This window comes from Mirounga leonina, unplaced genomic scaffold (genome assembly GCF_011800145.1).
Source record: "Mirounga leonina isolate KUSES-001 unplaced genomic scaffold, KU_Mleo_1.0 Mir_127, whole genome shotgun sequence".
Lineage (NCBI taxonomy): Eukaryota > Metazoa > Chordata > Mammalia > Carnivora > Phocidae > Mirounga > Mirounga leonina.
In genome coordinates, this window is record NW_023270316.1 from 30,200,563 (window position 1) to 30,215,867 (window position 15,305).

A 15,305-nucleotide genomic window follows, 5' to 3' on the forward strand; every position below is an offset into this window, starting at 1 on the left:
AGATATTATTCTCTTCGATGGTATTTGCATTTTATAATTTTGTCCTCCATGAAATGGTCACCATATTTCAACAAGTAATAAATTTACTTATTTCATATTCTTAAACCTGCAGCCACACTTTTAGCTTTATCTCACCTCCAATGAAATCTTCACAGTACAGCTGTGAGACTGAGAGATAGATGAAATATTAACTATTCAATTTGGCTGCCCAGGAACAATTCACCAGGAAATTAAATGTGTCTTATTTATTAAATCAGATTGGTTCTGATGGATCTGAGATGAGAATTTAGGGCTTTCTCCAGACCATTTGGGCAAAGCCACACATTTATTCCTCAGTATTTTTAATGTATCTGTCATCAGTTTTTCAGTCAGTTTTGAGAGCTATGGGTACTTGCAAAATATGAATCACTGAGCTATATATATGACTATCTTACGTGTGTTTGAAATGACTTGCCATAATCTTGTGTCTATGTATTTTCTTTTGCTATAGATGTGTCCAAAACATGGCACAGACTTTTTGGAATATAAATGTCGCTACTGCTGTTCAGTGGCTGTCTTTTTCTGTTTTGGAACAACACATTTTTGTAATGCTTGTCATGATGATTTTCAGAGAATGACTAGTATTCCCAAGGAAGAACTACCACACTGTCCTGCAGGTATGCTTTTAATATTTTTAAACACGACTGTGATGTATATACTTTCTGGTTTAATTTAATGATCACATGAGAACTCTGTTCCAAGTGGCAGAAACCCGGTTCAAACTAGCCTGAAGAATCAGGCTATTTCTTGGCCCTTGTAAGCTTCTGACATTCTGAGTGAAGTAGAAAGATCACCGTGGTTATGAGGAGTCAGGAGTTATAATGAAGACAGTTACCTGGGGAAGGAAAAGGAAGTCAGTTAAAGATTAGTAAAAGAATCACTGTTTGGCACTAAAGGGCCATGTGAAGTTTGAAGTTACGAATTGATAATAGAACCATTTTAAAGGATTCTTGTGATTTTTTTTTTTTTTTTTGAGACGCCTGGAACCAGTGCCATAAAATGGACAAGTGATTTCATCTGGAATGACTGGGAATTGGCAGTGTAGTGAGCATCAGAAAGCCAGGGAGTTAAGCCACTGAGAATATGGGAGAAATGATTGTGTATGGAGGTCAGGCTGAGAAAAATAAGAATATGAAACCAAAAAGAAACTGAAAAGATTGGAAGAGATCAGGAGGGTGGTGGTCCCAATGAGGTGGGAAGGGAGAGAAGTGGAAGGTGAGGTAAACATGACCACAGAAGAGAATTTTACATGAGATATATCTGAAATTGGTGAAAAAACATACAAAAGTACTTAGAGCACAATACACGATTTTGTTAAAGCTGGGAAACACACTCTCATTCACTGCTTATCAGAGTGCAGGTGCTAGAACCCTATAGAAAAAGCCGTTTGATGGTGCCTCTCAAAACTGCAAACACATCAATAGTCCCAATTCTGGGGATATACCTACATATGTGAAGTAAATAAAAAAGGCAAATGTGCAAGGATATTACTTATAATAATAAAAATTTGTAAACAATCCAAGTATCCAGTAGGAGGGTGGTTAAACACTAAGTACTATGAACCATCAAAAAAAAAAAGAAAATGATGATGAGGGTGGTGTTTCTGTGTACTGATCTGGAAAGATGTAGAGGAGACTGTTACATGAAAAATCAAGTTACAGAACAGGGTATACGGTATGTGATCTTGTAAGAAAGGGGGAAATGAAAATATTTACTCATATTTGTTTATATGTGCATTAAAAAATACTGGAACAATACACTAGAAATTAATAAAATTAATTAACTATTGGGAAGAACCAGGAAGATGGGTAGAGAAGGGGGGAAGGTGACTTATTATGTACAATTTTTTTAACATTTTGATTTTTAAACCATGAGAAATAAATTATCCAGAAAGAAAAAGAATATGTAAGGTTTTTTGTTTTGTTTTGTTTTAGTATGGCTACTTCTGTTTGTTCATGTCAAAAAGAAATTGTTATACTGTTCCCCTTCTAAAAACTTTTTTTTTTTTTAAGTAGATGTAATAGACTTTGAAAGAAGCAAGATCAGAATAATGTAAGGCTAGGTGTTTAGGATAATGGCCAGAATAAAGATGTGAAACCTAATAGCAGGAGGAGGATGCTGAGCTGGAGGTGAGCAGATGAAGGGAGTGAAATGGGGGCAGCGTTTGGATCAGGTTAGCTTCAAGGGGAGGGAGAGGGGTTTATTGAATGAAAGTTGTAAGTCAGTGGTCTGGAAGTAAATGGAAACCAGGAGAGTCAGTCTTGCTTCCTGGCCTTATGACATAGTAGGAGCTCAGGAGATCAGCAGCTTCTAGTTGAGAAAGCTTAGAGGCGAGCAGTGTCATCAGGGAAAATCCACATTTTGCTTAATGGAAGAACATTTCTTTTATGTTCAGAAACAAAGACAAAACAAAACACTAAAAGTAATCAGGAGATTAGCTAGCAATAAGACAAATATGGTGGAGAACATAGTGGTGGGGTCGTTGCTGAGAGGTTCTGGCCAGGGCAAGGCCTCCCCTCGCACATTCACAGGATCACCCAGGTCAGCCATCACAGGGACGCCACCCTGGAAACAGCCGTGAACCAGAGAAATGAGGCAGGAGAGGATTTAGAGAGTTTGCAGAAGGAAGGAACGGTCATCGATCCTGGGCATTTTCACATGTAATTTCTTTCTTTTTTTCCCTTTTCTTTTCTTTCTTAATTTCTCTCTCTCTTTCCTTCTTTTCTTTCTTTCTTTTTAAGACTTTATTTATTTGTCAGAGAGAGAGAGCACAGGCAGGGGGAGTGGCAGGCAGAGGGAAGCAGGCTGAGCAGGGAGCCCGATGCAGGACTCGCTCCCAGGACCCTGGGATCATGACCTGAGCCAAAGGCAGACATTTAACCAACTGGGCCACCCAGGTGTCCCTCAAATGTATTTTCTTACGTAGTTTTTACAACCTATAAGGTAGATGGTGTTATCCCCACCTTCACAGATGAAAAGTTAAGGCCTCGAGAGGTACAGTAGCTGGTCTAAGATCATAATGCTCAGACCGAGGCGTGCTCTCCCAGCCTCTCACATTCCTCTAATTTAACCATTCCTTTAGAGAACTGGAATAGAATTAAAGCAGACCCCACAGTGAAATCAGCAGGGAAGACGGCCATGCATTTTACTTAGAAGGACAGAAGGATTGATTCTCTAACCACTGTCAACCCATTAATTCCAATTTTTAATATATGGATGAGGACAAGAGTCCAGATTAAGAAGTTAAAGTAGATAATTCCTCTATTACTTTCTAAAATATTTGCTGACTACCTTCTTCGTGCCAGGATACTTAACCTTCATAGCTCCCTATGAGTTAAATGTTGCTGTGCCTATTTTAAAGATGAGGGACCTAAGAATCAAGAAAGATTAAGTTAACTTTGCCTCAGTTTTCTTATCTGCAAAGTAGGGACAATAGTTCCTGCCTCTGACTGGTAGAAGATTGAGTTAATATACTAGAACAGTGCCTCAGTAGTAAGCACGCAAATGTCTACAGGTGTGTTTTTGTTACTGTTTTTCACCATCATGATTAGATTATGAACTCCTTGAAGATAGGGGCCATGTACTCTTCATTTTTACATCCCAAGCACCTGATGTAACACCATTCACCCATTAGGCACTAAGTAGATACTTGTTGAATAAATGACCCTTTGTTTTCTCCCAGAAAAAAACAAGGACTGCAGTTTGCAGGAGCCATCATTGATGGTGTCATGCACTTAAGTTAGATCTGCCATTGAGTGTCCCCCCTCCTGACAGCTCTCCCCCTCCCACCAGGGGGACAGGTGGAATATCAGTGTGCAGTGTGATTTGGGGTGGGAGGTGCTGATATACTTTATAATTTATAACTGGAATAATTACCTTTCTAGGTTTTAACTGCTGCTCTTGTGTCTGCTAGCTGAAACCAGCAGTTGACTTCTTCTGAGATGATCTGTCCTCAGTTTGATATTACCCTCATGCCTTGGTCTTCCGCTTCTGTGGAGCTTAATTTTTATTCCTTTACATGAGGCCACAGTTTGTTGTTGTTCAGTAGTAGTAATAACAACTAACATTTACTGAGTATATGTACAGCCTAAGCTTCATAAACACTAGCCTTTTTTTCCCTCCTGTTTTCCTTCTTTTACGTCACAGAAGTTTTTAAACCTAGAAGAGATAAATAAGATCTCATTCCCCATTGATCTGGATAAGCTCATTCCATCCAATCGCATACTTTTCTCTTAAATAGAGTCAAAATTTACATTTATTGTTTTGGTTACTAGCTGTAGGAAACTAATGCATACTTTTATCCCTTCCTCTGCTGTTAGGGACTCTGCATTCAAGTATAAGCCCAGCCAGTATTCCCTGCACAGTAAAGCTCCTCATTTATAAAGGAGCTAAAAGTCCTTTTTAAATGATATGAAACACATGACGTGAAGCACATTAACATAACAGGTCTTTTTTAAAATAGAGAAGTACAGGTTTTTGTACATTTTTTATTTCTTATTTTTTTCTATTTATTTTTTATTTAAATTCAGTTAACTAACATATAATGTATTATTAGTTTCAGAAGTAGAGTTCAGTGATTCACCAGTCTTTTTTTTTTTTTTAGGATTTTATTTATTTATTTGAGAGAGAGAGAGAGAATGAGAGAGAGAGCATGAGGGGGGAAGGGTCAGAGGGAGAAGCAGGCTCCTCGCTAGGCAGGGAGCCTGATGTGGGACTCGATCCCGGGACTCCAGGATCATGACCTGAGCCGAAGGCAGTCACTTAACCAACTGAGCCACCCAGGCGCCCGTGATTCACCAGTCTTATTACACCATTACATCACGTGCCCTCCTTAATGTCCATTTTTAAGCTTCATCTATTTGATTATTATTAAGCTTATATCTTCCCCAAAGTGCTTCTTCCACATTGTTAAATTTTATATTATTTTACCATTCATATATTTAGGCCAGTTTTCATTTTTCTACTAATTTCCCTTCAGATACTTTTAAAAATAACAATCTTTAATAATCAGTCTTCCCATTCATCAGTGTGTACTTTTTCTTCAGAGAAGGTACAAGGATAACATGGCTTATTTACACTTAAATTTGTTCTTACTTGGAGAAAAACATTCATACAAAAGTTTCCATATTCCCTCATCCAGAATAATTTTCTGTTCAACTGAACTGATGGGTTTTCATTATCATTTTTGTTCATCACTCTTTGCTGTAAAATGATGTATCTAATGCTCAACATCACTCATCATCAGGGAAATGCCAATCAAAACCACAATGAGATACCACCTCACCCCAGTCTGGATGGCTAGAATCAAAAAGACAAGAAATAACAAATGTTGGCAAGGATGTGGACTAAAAGGAACCTTCGTACACTGTTGGTAGGAATGCAAACTAGTGCAACCACTGTGGAAAACAAGATGGAGGGTCCTCAGAAATTAAAAACAGAAATACCAGGGGCCCCTGGTGGCTCAGTCAGTTAAGCCTCTGACTCTTGATCTCAGCTCAGCCCTTGATCTCAGGGTCATGAGTTCAAGCCCCATGTTGGACTCCATGCTGTCCATGGAGCCTATTTAAAAAAATAAATGAAAATAGAACTACTATATGATCCAGTAATACCACTACTGGGTATTTACCCAAAGAAAATGAAAACACTAATTCAAAAAGATATATGCACCCCTGTGTTTATTGTAGCATTATTTAACAATAGCCAAGATATGGAAGCAACCCAAATGTCCATCAATAGATAAATGGATGAAGAAGATGTGGTATACACACACACACACAATGGACTGTTATGCAGCCATAAAAAGAATGAGATCTTGCCATTTCTGATAACATGGATGGACCTAGAAGGTATTATGCTAAGTGAAGTAAGTCAGAGAAAGACAAATACTGTATGATTTCACTTACATGTGGAATCTAAAAAACAAAAAAGCAGAAACAGACCCATAAATACAGAGAACAAACTGATAGTTCCAGGAAGGGGGGATACAAAATGGGTAAAGAGGGAGTGGGGGAGGTACAGGCTTCTAGTTATGGAATGAATAAGTCATGGGACTGAAAGGTGGTACAGCATAGAAAATACAGTCAGTGGTATTAGAATAGCTTTGTATGGTGACAGATGGTAGCTACACTTGTGGTGAGCATAACATAATGTATAGATTTTGTGGAATCATTATGTTATATGGAGCTGATGTAGCATTGGGTGTGAACTATACTTCAATTAAAAAAAAAAATTTTTTTTAGGTGATGTATCTCATTCACTAATAGAATAAGATCTATAGGGCGCCTGGGTGGCTCAGTTGGTTAAGCAACTGCCTTCGGCTCAGGTCATGATCCTGGAGTCCCGGGATCGAGTCCCGCATCGGGGGTCTGAGTCTGCTTTGCCCTCTGACCCTCCCCCCTCTCATGTGCTCTCTCAAATAAATAAATAAAATCTTAAAAAAAAAAAAAGAATAAGATCTATAGCTCATAGGGGTTATTTCTAGGCAGGATGTTGTAGGTAAGGGATTCTGTCCTTCCTCTGTTGTATATACCTGGTATGTTGAATTTTTTATGGTGAACATTTTTACTTTTGTAGCTAGAAGAAAAATAATTTTTAAATTTTATATTTGTGTAACCATAGCCATATAATTTCTTTGAATAACTTATTGGTGATTTATATTTACATTAGGTTTGTATGTATGTGTCATTTTTAATTATATTCTTTTGCCTCCTTCAAAATTTATACAGGTCCCAAAGGCAAACAATTAGAAGGAACTGAATGTCCACTCCATGTTGTTCATCCACCCACCGGGGAAGAATTTGCTCTGGGTTGTGGAGTGTGCAGAAATGCTCACACTTTTTAGAACACTCAGATTCCTTTGTCTACAGAGAAGAAGTTGCCTTCATCCCCCAAGTGGATGTGGTAAAGTTTAAACTCTGCTCAGGATAAGGACGGGACCATTTTTACATCCATGAAAATGAACCATTCACAGTGCAAGAAGGATGCCAAATACCATGTACATAATTCTTGCTATGGAAAGTTTCCCCATTCTTTTGGTTTATCTTCTTTTGAACCAAGACATCAAACTTGTGAGGTGTTTGCATGTGGCCATTACCGTCATTGGCCTGTGAAGCATTGAACATTTATAGATAATTGATATAAATGAATCGCCATGCCCATGGACTAAGAATGATGCTGGCTTTCAAGCAAAAAAGAGAAATAATCATTGTTTATTGTATACTGCCTTTTTGTAATCCTGTATAATTGCATCACAGGTGGGGATGAAAAGAGGAATATTCTGGTTTATTTCCTAGACTGTTATTTAAAAAAAAAATTGTGTTAGGACTGGCATATAAATGTAATAAGTATCACACTGTATATAAAGATATCAATGTTTGTCCTGTATAAGAATTACTAAATTACAAATGCAGTTTCATTTAAACTTCTAGGTTACGTTGAGCCTGAAATTTTAATGAAGTGCAATACGGAGTGTGCCTCATTATCTTGCAGCTGTAAACATATTGGAATGTATATGTCAATAAACCACTGTACATTTTTATACAGTGATAAAGTCTGACAACTGTGTGAGCTATTGCTTCAGAAACAAAATGGAAATTTTTAGATTTTATGATCTAAAAACCCATCCAACTTCACTAACACAGCACAATGATGACTTTCATAACTCTTAGGGAAGAGTGGTAATGAAGTACATTTTGGAATCTTAAACACTGGGACAAACATATAAATATGTATGTTAATAAACAGACACATGCCAAAGAGAGGAAAAGAAAACATTTAGGAAATTGACCAACCCCATCTTACTAACAAGCCCCTTATTAAACTTTTATAAAGTAATCAACAAAATTACTAGGCTTTTTTTTTTTTTTACAGACTACAGTGTTTTTCTGTAGATCTTTTTTACAGTTAACTCATGAAATTGACAAACTATTGATTTATGAGTCATCATAAGTCAGGTTATATTTATTTCATGAGAATGGCAAAAGTTTTGATAAGTTTTGTTCTACATTCCCACTGTTGAAAATGTATACATCTATTTGTCAGTATAATGTTTGCTTTGAAGAAACTTGAAAAGATCAAATCTGGATACAGGTAACTATTCAGAGAATCTTTTAATAAATTTCATAAACATGTCCAAGTCCTGTGCTTCAGGATTTAGGAAAGACTGTTGTTACTGGTTTTTATTTTTGCTGTTGTTGGCAGAGGAGTAGCTAAGAGGCCATTTGAGCTCCATCTTGAAGAATAAGTAGTATTTCAAGGGGCAGAGAAAGGCATTAGGAAAAATACGTAAATAGAAAATTCTATAATGTAATAGAACAGCGTGAGTAGTCTAATTCCTGATGTGGGAGACTTTACTGCCAAAACAAACCAAAAACAAAAACCTGAAGATCACAAAGACTGGTCTCTTCACGATGCAGTTTGTGGATCCGCAGTTCGTGCAAACTCATGGGCTTCCTGAGCAAGGAAGGATCTGAAGTAGTACAGAAGGTCCCGCTTCATCTAAATAAGATACATCTGATCCATTGGAGATTACACAAACTCTGTTTGTGTTGGGTGATGGTGCCCCAGAATCACAAGCAATTTGTAATTGCCTCAATGTGTTTGAAAGCAGGAGCAATCTGTTGTCCTTGAGGGCACTGCTGGTGGTCCCCAGCAAAGGTGAGAGGGTTGCAGGCAGAAGTAATCCAATTTCAACCTCCAGAAGACCTTGGATTAATATTTCATGAAGAAATCTTGATGCCTTAAGCAGAGAAGCATTCTGAAGGTATTCACATGTTTATATCCTCAAAGGGCCAGTTGAGACTTGCTGCCTGTGTTCAAAAAAGATTCCAGAACCTTCAGGGCAACACAGTCTTTTTCTTCAGAACATGTCATTCTGCCGTGAGGATGTTGGGCCCAGGCATCAGGAAGGGATGACCGCCTAGCCCCAGGGTCTACCTCACAGGACTTAGGAAGCTCTGTGTCTCCTTTTCCAGCCCTCAGCTATGACAGTAACCTGGTGCCTGGCCTAGGCCTGTGGGAGAAGTCTGAGGGCACACAGGCTCAGGACCGGCTTTAAATTTTTCCAGAAAACCCAAAGTAGGGGCGCCTGGTTAAGCATCTGCCTTCAGCTCAGGTCATGATCCTGGAGGCCCAGGATTGCGATCGAGCCTCACATCCAGCTCTCTGCTCAGCGGGGAGTCTGCTTCTCCCACTGCCCCTTCTGCCGCTTGTGAGCTCACTCGCTCTCTCTCAAATAAAACCTTAATAAAGAAAACCCAAAATAGGTGCGGAGACGAGACAGAAGCTGTTCCTAGGTATATCGAGGAGACTGGAGGGGAGAACGGGGTAAGGCCATTAGATTGGTAAGAGTAGGGGTAAGGTAATTCGAATGGATTTAAACTCACAGGCCATGGGAATGAGACCAACCTTCAGAATGCCACACGGGAGACGTCACGGACACTTGAGAACTGGAAAGAATACAATTTTGTATCCATTAACTTTGCTGGCAAATTGATCGGTCCCAGCGTGTAAACTGGGATGGATATAAAAGGAGACAAGAAACTAATGAGATGCTTGACTAGAATGAGCCATCTCAAGTTAATATTCTAGAAATCAAAAGGATAAAACCATAATTTATGAGGAAGGTGTTTTTAATCATATCCCAAGCATCTCAAAACAAGAGAACATCAGGAACAAGTTATGACAAAGCACAGAAGGGAAATGGCTTTGCATGCATCTGTCTCAAGCATACTGTGCACAAAGAAAAAGGCAAGAAACAGCAGAATCACGATAGCAGGTGTTAGGGAATCTGGAAAGAAACTTGCTTTCCTCTTATATTTTTAAGCAGTTTTCTTGCCAGACTGTTTAGGTCTAAAAACTCCTTCTATCAATAAGATTATTTGAAAAATACATGCAGTATTCTCTGTTCACTTTTCATTCACAACAGGTGTAGATTCGCCTTCTTTTTCAGATTTTCAGCCCCAACGTCTCTCCCCATTTTGTCACCAAATTCTACCTGTGTAGAGTAACATGTGTTTCTGAGAGTGACTGTCTGATGGGACATGGCAGCTCATTTTCCTGAAAACCACCAACAGTACCTAAAGCGTGCTGAAGTTGAAGCCAGTAGGCTTGAGTTCGAGTCCTGCCTCTGCGTCTGTTCTGGTTGTGTGAACTGAGTAACCCACTTATCCTTCTTCAGTCACAATGTCTTAGAAACAATAATACCTAATCTAAGTCAAATGAGAAAGGATTTACACAAGCACTTCATCCCACAACAAAGTAGTATCTGAAAGTGAAGAGTAAAGGAGAAAAGAACATTTATTCAACACCTTCTATTGTTAAGCTATTCAACACCATCTCAATGGCAGACACCAAATTGTAGGTCTTTCATTTAATCCAGCAATTCTGAAGGATATAACATTATTAATCTCATTTTATGACTTTAAAGGTTTAGAGAAGTTAAATGACTTGCACTGGTTTCCAGCTAATCTAATCTAGCAAAACCTGAGATGTGGGGCGCCTGGGTGTTTCAGTCAGTTAAGCATCCACCTGTTGGTTTCGTTCATGATCATGGTTTTGGTCATGATCTCAGGGTTGTGAGACTGAGCCCCTTGTCAGGCTCCAGGCTCAGCTTGGGGAGTCTGCTTGAGATTCTTTCCCCCTCTACTACTCCCCCTTCTCGTTCTTGAGCACTCTCTCTCCCTCTCTCTCTCTTTCTCTAAAATAAATAAATAAAATCTTAAAACAAAACCTGAGATGTGAATCCAGTTCTTTTTGTCTCTAAAACCCAAGGTCTACCATATCATGCTATTGCTATTACATCACCCACAGCTTCAATGAAAAGAAGTAACTGGACACTTGCCGTATGAGCAAAGTTACAAAGGGAACATGACAGTATTTGCCTCAAGAAGCAGGCTAGATCCGGAGGTGCGCAGCTTGGATCTCCTTGCGGGGAGCCCCCACGTCAAGGAGGCCGTTAATCGACAGCCTCCAGCTGCAGCACCTGTTAAGATGTGCCACAGCACTTGGTCCAAAGCCGCACTCTCCCCAGGGAAGCCCCAGCCAGTGGCGGGAGTTTGGGGTGCTAGGACCTGGCCATTTCTGCCCAAGAAAGCACTGCTTTCTGGGTAATCTGCACCAGGACTCTGGGGCCAGCCGAGACTTCCCTAGAGCAGCTCTTCCCACCCGGCCTTCCTTCTCTCTACCCTCTCGTAGATGTCAAACCCACAGCGCAGTCTGATGGCCCTCCCCGCCTGCTGCCCCCTCACCCCTTCATCTCTCTTTGGCTCTACCCCAAACAGACTTCCTGCACTTCTAACTTCATCTTGGCCTCTGTTTCCCAGAGGACCTGACTGACTGACACAGGAGGATAATACATTTTAAATGACTTACTTATAGTGTCTTCATTTCACAAATCATGTAAGATAACTTAGAAGAAATTCAGAGACTATAAAAGATAAATACCGAAGTGAAGAAAAATTATGAAAAGAAATCCCAGGTTAGAGATGAGTGTCCAGTAAGTAACCATACAGTCTTACATAGTGGCTAGAGAACAGGCCATCAACTTTGAGATATATTTCTTAGCTAACAAAGCAAGGCAGGGAACATGTTCAAGTACAACTTACAATGTGCATTTCCTCAAAAAAAGCAAAGGGCAGGTATTGAGCCTAGTCTTGAAGCATGGATAAATTTTGTCAAGCAAAAGTATGAAAGAGCATCCCAAGGAGAGAGTATGGTAAGAGCTAAAGCAATGATGTGTTCCTCTGAAGTGGAAGTAAGCTGTTTTGCTTTGCTAATTCATTTGATAAATATCTGAGCACCATTCTATATCTATAGTTGACAGTACATGCTCATGAGGGTGGGAACTGGGTTCCCAATTGCTTTAGTAACCCTGATTTACACACGGAAAGTACCTGATGAACATGAGTTGGTGAGTAAAATACGTGCGATGTGCTGTGCCAAATGCCAAGGATAAGACATTCACAGAACACTTACAGAAATGTGTAAATAATGTTGTTAAGAACTAGAATCAAGGTTTTCTAACAATAAGAACATTTGTTGGGGTACCTGGGTGGCTCAGTCAGTTCAGCATCTGACTTCAGCTCAGGTCATGATCTCAGGGTCCTGGGATGGAGCCCCACGTGGAGCCCCTCGAGGAGCCCTGTGTCAGGCTCAGTGGGGAGCCTGCTTCTCCCTCTCCCTCTGCCCCTCACCCCCCTCCCCGTTCCTGTTCTCTCTGTCTCAGTCTCTCTCGCAAGTAAATAAATAAAAATCTTTAAAAAAAAAAGAACATTTGTCAAGAGTTTACAATAGCTAAACACTTTGCTAATCCACAGTGGAGGGTGTAGGAGGCGAATAACAGTCCTCCAAAGATGCCCATGTCCTAACCCCTGGGAGATGTGAATACGTTGCCTCGTGTGGCAAAAGGGACTTTGCAGATGTGATTAAGGGTACAGACCTGGAGATGGGAAAATTGTCCGGGATTAATCCAGCAGGCCCAATGTGATCTCAAGAATCCTAATATGGGAAAAAGGAGGCAGGAAGATCAAAGCCAGAGAAGGAGAGGTGGTGATAGCAACAGAGCTCAGAGATAGAGAGTGGAAGACCCTACACTGTTTGGCTTTGAAGATGGAGGAAGGGGCCAGCAAACAAGGAATGCAAGCAGTCTTAGACGCTGGAACAGGTAAGGAAACATTTTCTGCTAGAGCTTTGATTTTAGCCGACCCGGACTTCTGACCTCCAGAACTATATGCTTTAATAAATCTGTATTGTTTTAAGTATTTTTTTTGTTTTGTTTTGTTTTGTTTTTGACACAGAGAGAGAGTGCACACGCAAGAACAGGAACACAAGCAGGGGGAGTGGGAGAGGGAGAAGCAGACTCCCCGCTGAGCAGGGAGCCCGATGCAGGGCTCGATGCCAGGACTCCAGGATCATGACCTGAGCTGAAGGCAGTCACTTAACCAACTGAGCCACCCAGGCGCCCCATAAAATATATTATTAAAATTAATTTCACCTGTTCCTTTTTACTTTTTTTTTTTTAAGAGAGACAGTGAGAGGGCAGTGGGGGGTGGGGGAAAGGCAGGGGGAGAGGGAAAAAGAAAATCTTAAGCAGGCTCCACACAGAGCCCAACAGTGGGTTCTATCTCACAACCCTGAGATCATGATCTGAGCTGAAATCAATTGAGCTAGCCACCCAGGTGCCCCCCTTTTAACTTTTTTGTAATGCGGCTTCTAAAAATTTTAAATTACACATGTGACTTGTATATATTTCTAATAAGCAGTACTGGCCTTGAATCTCATTCTCAACAGTTTGGTTTTGTCACCTACCTTTGGATTTTTTGAGCAAAGACATGTGTTTTAGGAAGATAATGCAGGAAATGGGTCAGAAAGTGGCTTGAAGGACAAGGTTCTTACCACTTCTTTCTTTTGAGAAGCTTGCAATCTAATCCTAGATAAGGTTAAAATAGAGAAGATGAAATGGTTTAATCGGGCTAATCTGGCAGAGATGGAGGTGCACACTGGAATAACCCAGAGAAGTGGTGTTGCTGAGGCAAGACTCCATGGGGGAGTGAGTGTCCTCCATCACTCACCAGGAATGATAAGAGCAGAGATGTAGCTAACATTTCCTGGGCATAACATTTACTGTATGCCTGCAACCTTCCTATATGCTTTACATACATTAACTCATTTAAATCTAATGACAATTCTGTTTGGTAGGTGATAGTATTGCTATTATTATTATTATTATTATTATTATTATTATTATTTCCACTTTACAGATGAAGAAACTGAAACACAAAAAAAATTTAAGTAGCTTGTCCAAGCTTGCATATCCAGTAAAGGCAGAACCAGGATCTTTAGAGATCTACCTGCCCCTCAGGGAAGAACTGCATGCATCTTTCTCAGAGTACGATCTCTGGTTAATCTGTCAAGTTGTATGGCAGGAAAAAGAGGCAATCATCATGCTCACTCATTTTCCTGGGACTCCATCCAAGCCGAGCCCATCCCCAGCCTCCACCATCCCTGTATAACTAGGCAGAATCACCCTTGGTTCATGGTAGCTATGGAGAAGATACCACGTCCCACTCCCACTCCCGGACATAAGACACAGTGAGACCAAAGTCCACCATCACCTTTCAGTTGAAAGGAAACATCATTTGAGACCCAAGGAGGAGCTTCCAGGTCAATTTTGCAGGGTAAGGAGTTTTGGTTATGAGCAAAAGAAAGCAAATTCAAAATAACTTCAGCAAACAAAAAAACAAAAAAAAAAATAATAGAGCTGGGGGCTCTGGCTGTGTCTCTACTCTAGGTCCTCTCTCTGCCTCTATTTTCCTCTTCTTTCTCACTGCAGAGCACCTGTTATTTTTTTCCAGACCACGTGGTAGAAAGTGACCACCTATTGCTCCTGGATCTGTATGTTACAAGTCCAAGCACTCAAGGAAGCAACTACTTTCTTTCCTTCAGAATTAATTCAAAATTCTTTGGGGAGAGACTGTCTTAGACTGGATGGAAAGGGGCCAGGTTCATGAGCTACAGGAAGCTATGACAGAAACCAACTAGATGGGAAGGGTTTCCCCCCACAAAGAGATGCTAGGTAGACAATTGAATAGGTGTCCACTACAGATGCCCTAACAGACTTCAGTCCTGGATGGGAGTTGAACACGGTGACCTTCTAATTATGATTCTGGATCTTACTAACTCCTGGCATTGTGCTTTTCTTACGCCACTTGGATAGACTGCTTGCCTCTGTTCTGCCAAACTCCATTACTTTTCTTCAAGATTTGATTCAAAACTGACCTTGGTCAATGAATGAGCTCTCTCTGTCTATTCCTATTTTTCTTGCCCTCAGCACCTTGTATACAGTGTTAATCTTATTATTAGGAACTTATTCATACATAGTTGTACAAGTGTTTTCTAATCTCATTGGTGGGCGTTATACCTTTAGACAGCTGTGGAAGGACAGAGACCTTGTTCTTTTCCTTCTTTGCAACCACCAAGCTTCTTGTAGATGGTGGAGGAGAAAAAGGAGGAGAAGAAGGAAGAGGAGGAAGAGAGGAGAAGGAAGAAGAGGAGGACGAGGAGGAGGAGAAAGAAGAGAAAGAGGAAGTGGAGGAGAAGGAGAAGGAGGAGGACCACAGTAGCTACACCACCGTTTCTCCTGTGTTCTACTAACAGATTTCCCGTTTTCTGTGAGGTTTCCCATTCCTTGTGGGACTTGTGAAATCGGTGAGTCATACAAGCACAGAGTTCTTTGTATAATTTGGGTCCTCTGGCCCATAAGCAAACTC

At 40.3% G+C, this 15,305-nt stretch overlaps 1 protein-coding gene across 7 annotated transcripts in view; it reads left to right on the plus strand.

Moving 5' to 3' along the window:
- MYCBP2 (MYC binding protein 2) overlaps positions 1–7,594 on the plus strand; it is a 271,010-nt gene extending 263,416 nt beyond the window's left edge. For all 7 annotated transcript variants that reach the window (XM_035003215.1, XM_035003216.1, XM_035003219.1 and 4 more), the window contains 2 exons: positions 491–656; positions 6,765–7,594. In XM_035003215.1, the coding sequence (XP_034859106.1) occupies positions 491–656; positions 6,765–6,880 (282 nt within the window). In that variant the 3' untranslated portion in view covers positions 6,881–7,594. The remainder of the gene's footprint in view (positions 1–490; positions 657–6,764) is intronic.
- The last annotated feature ends 7,711 nt before the right edge of the window (positions 7,595–15,305 follow it).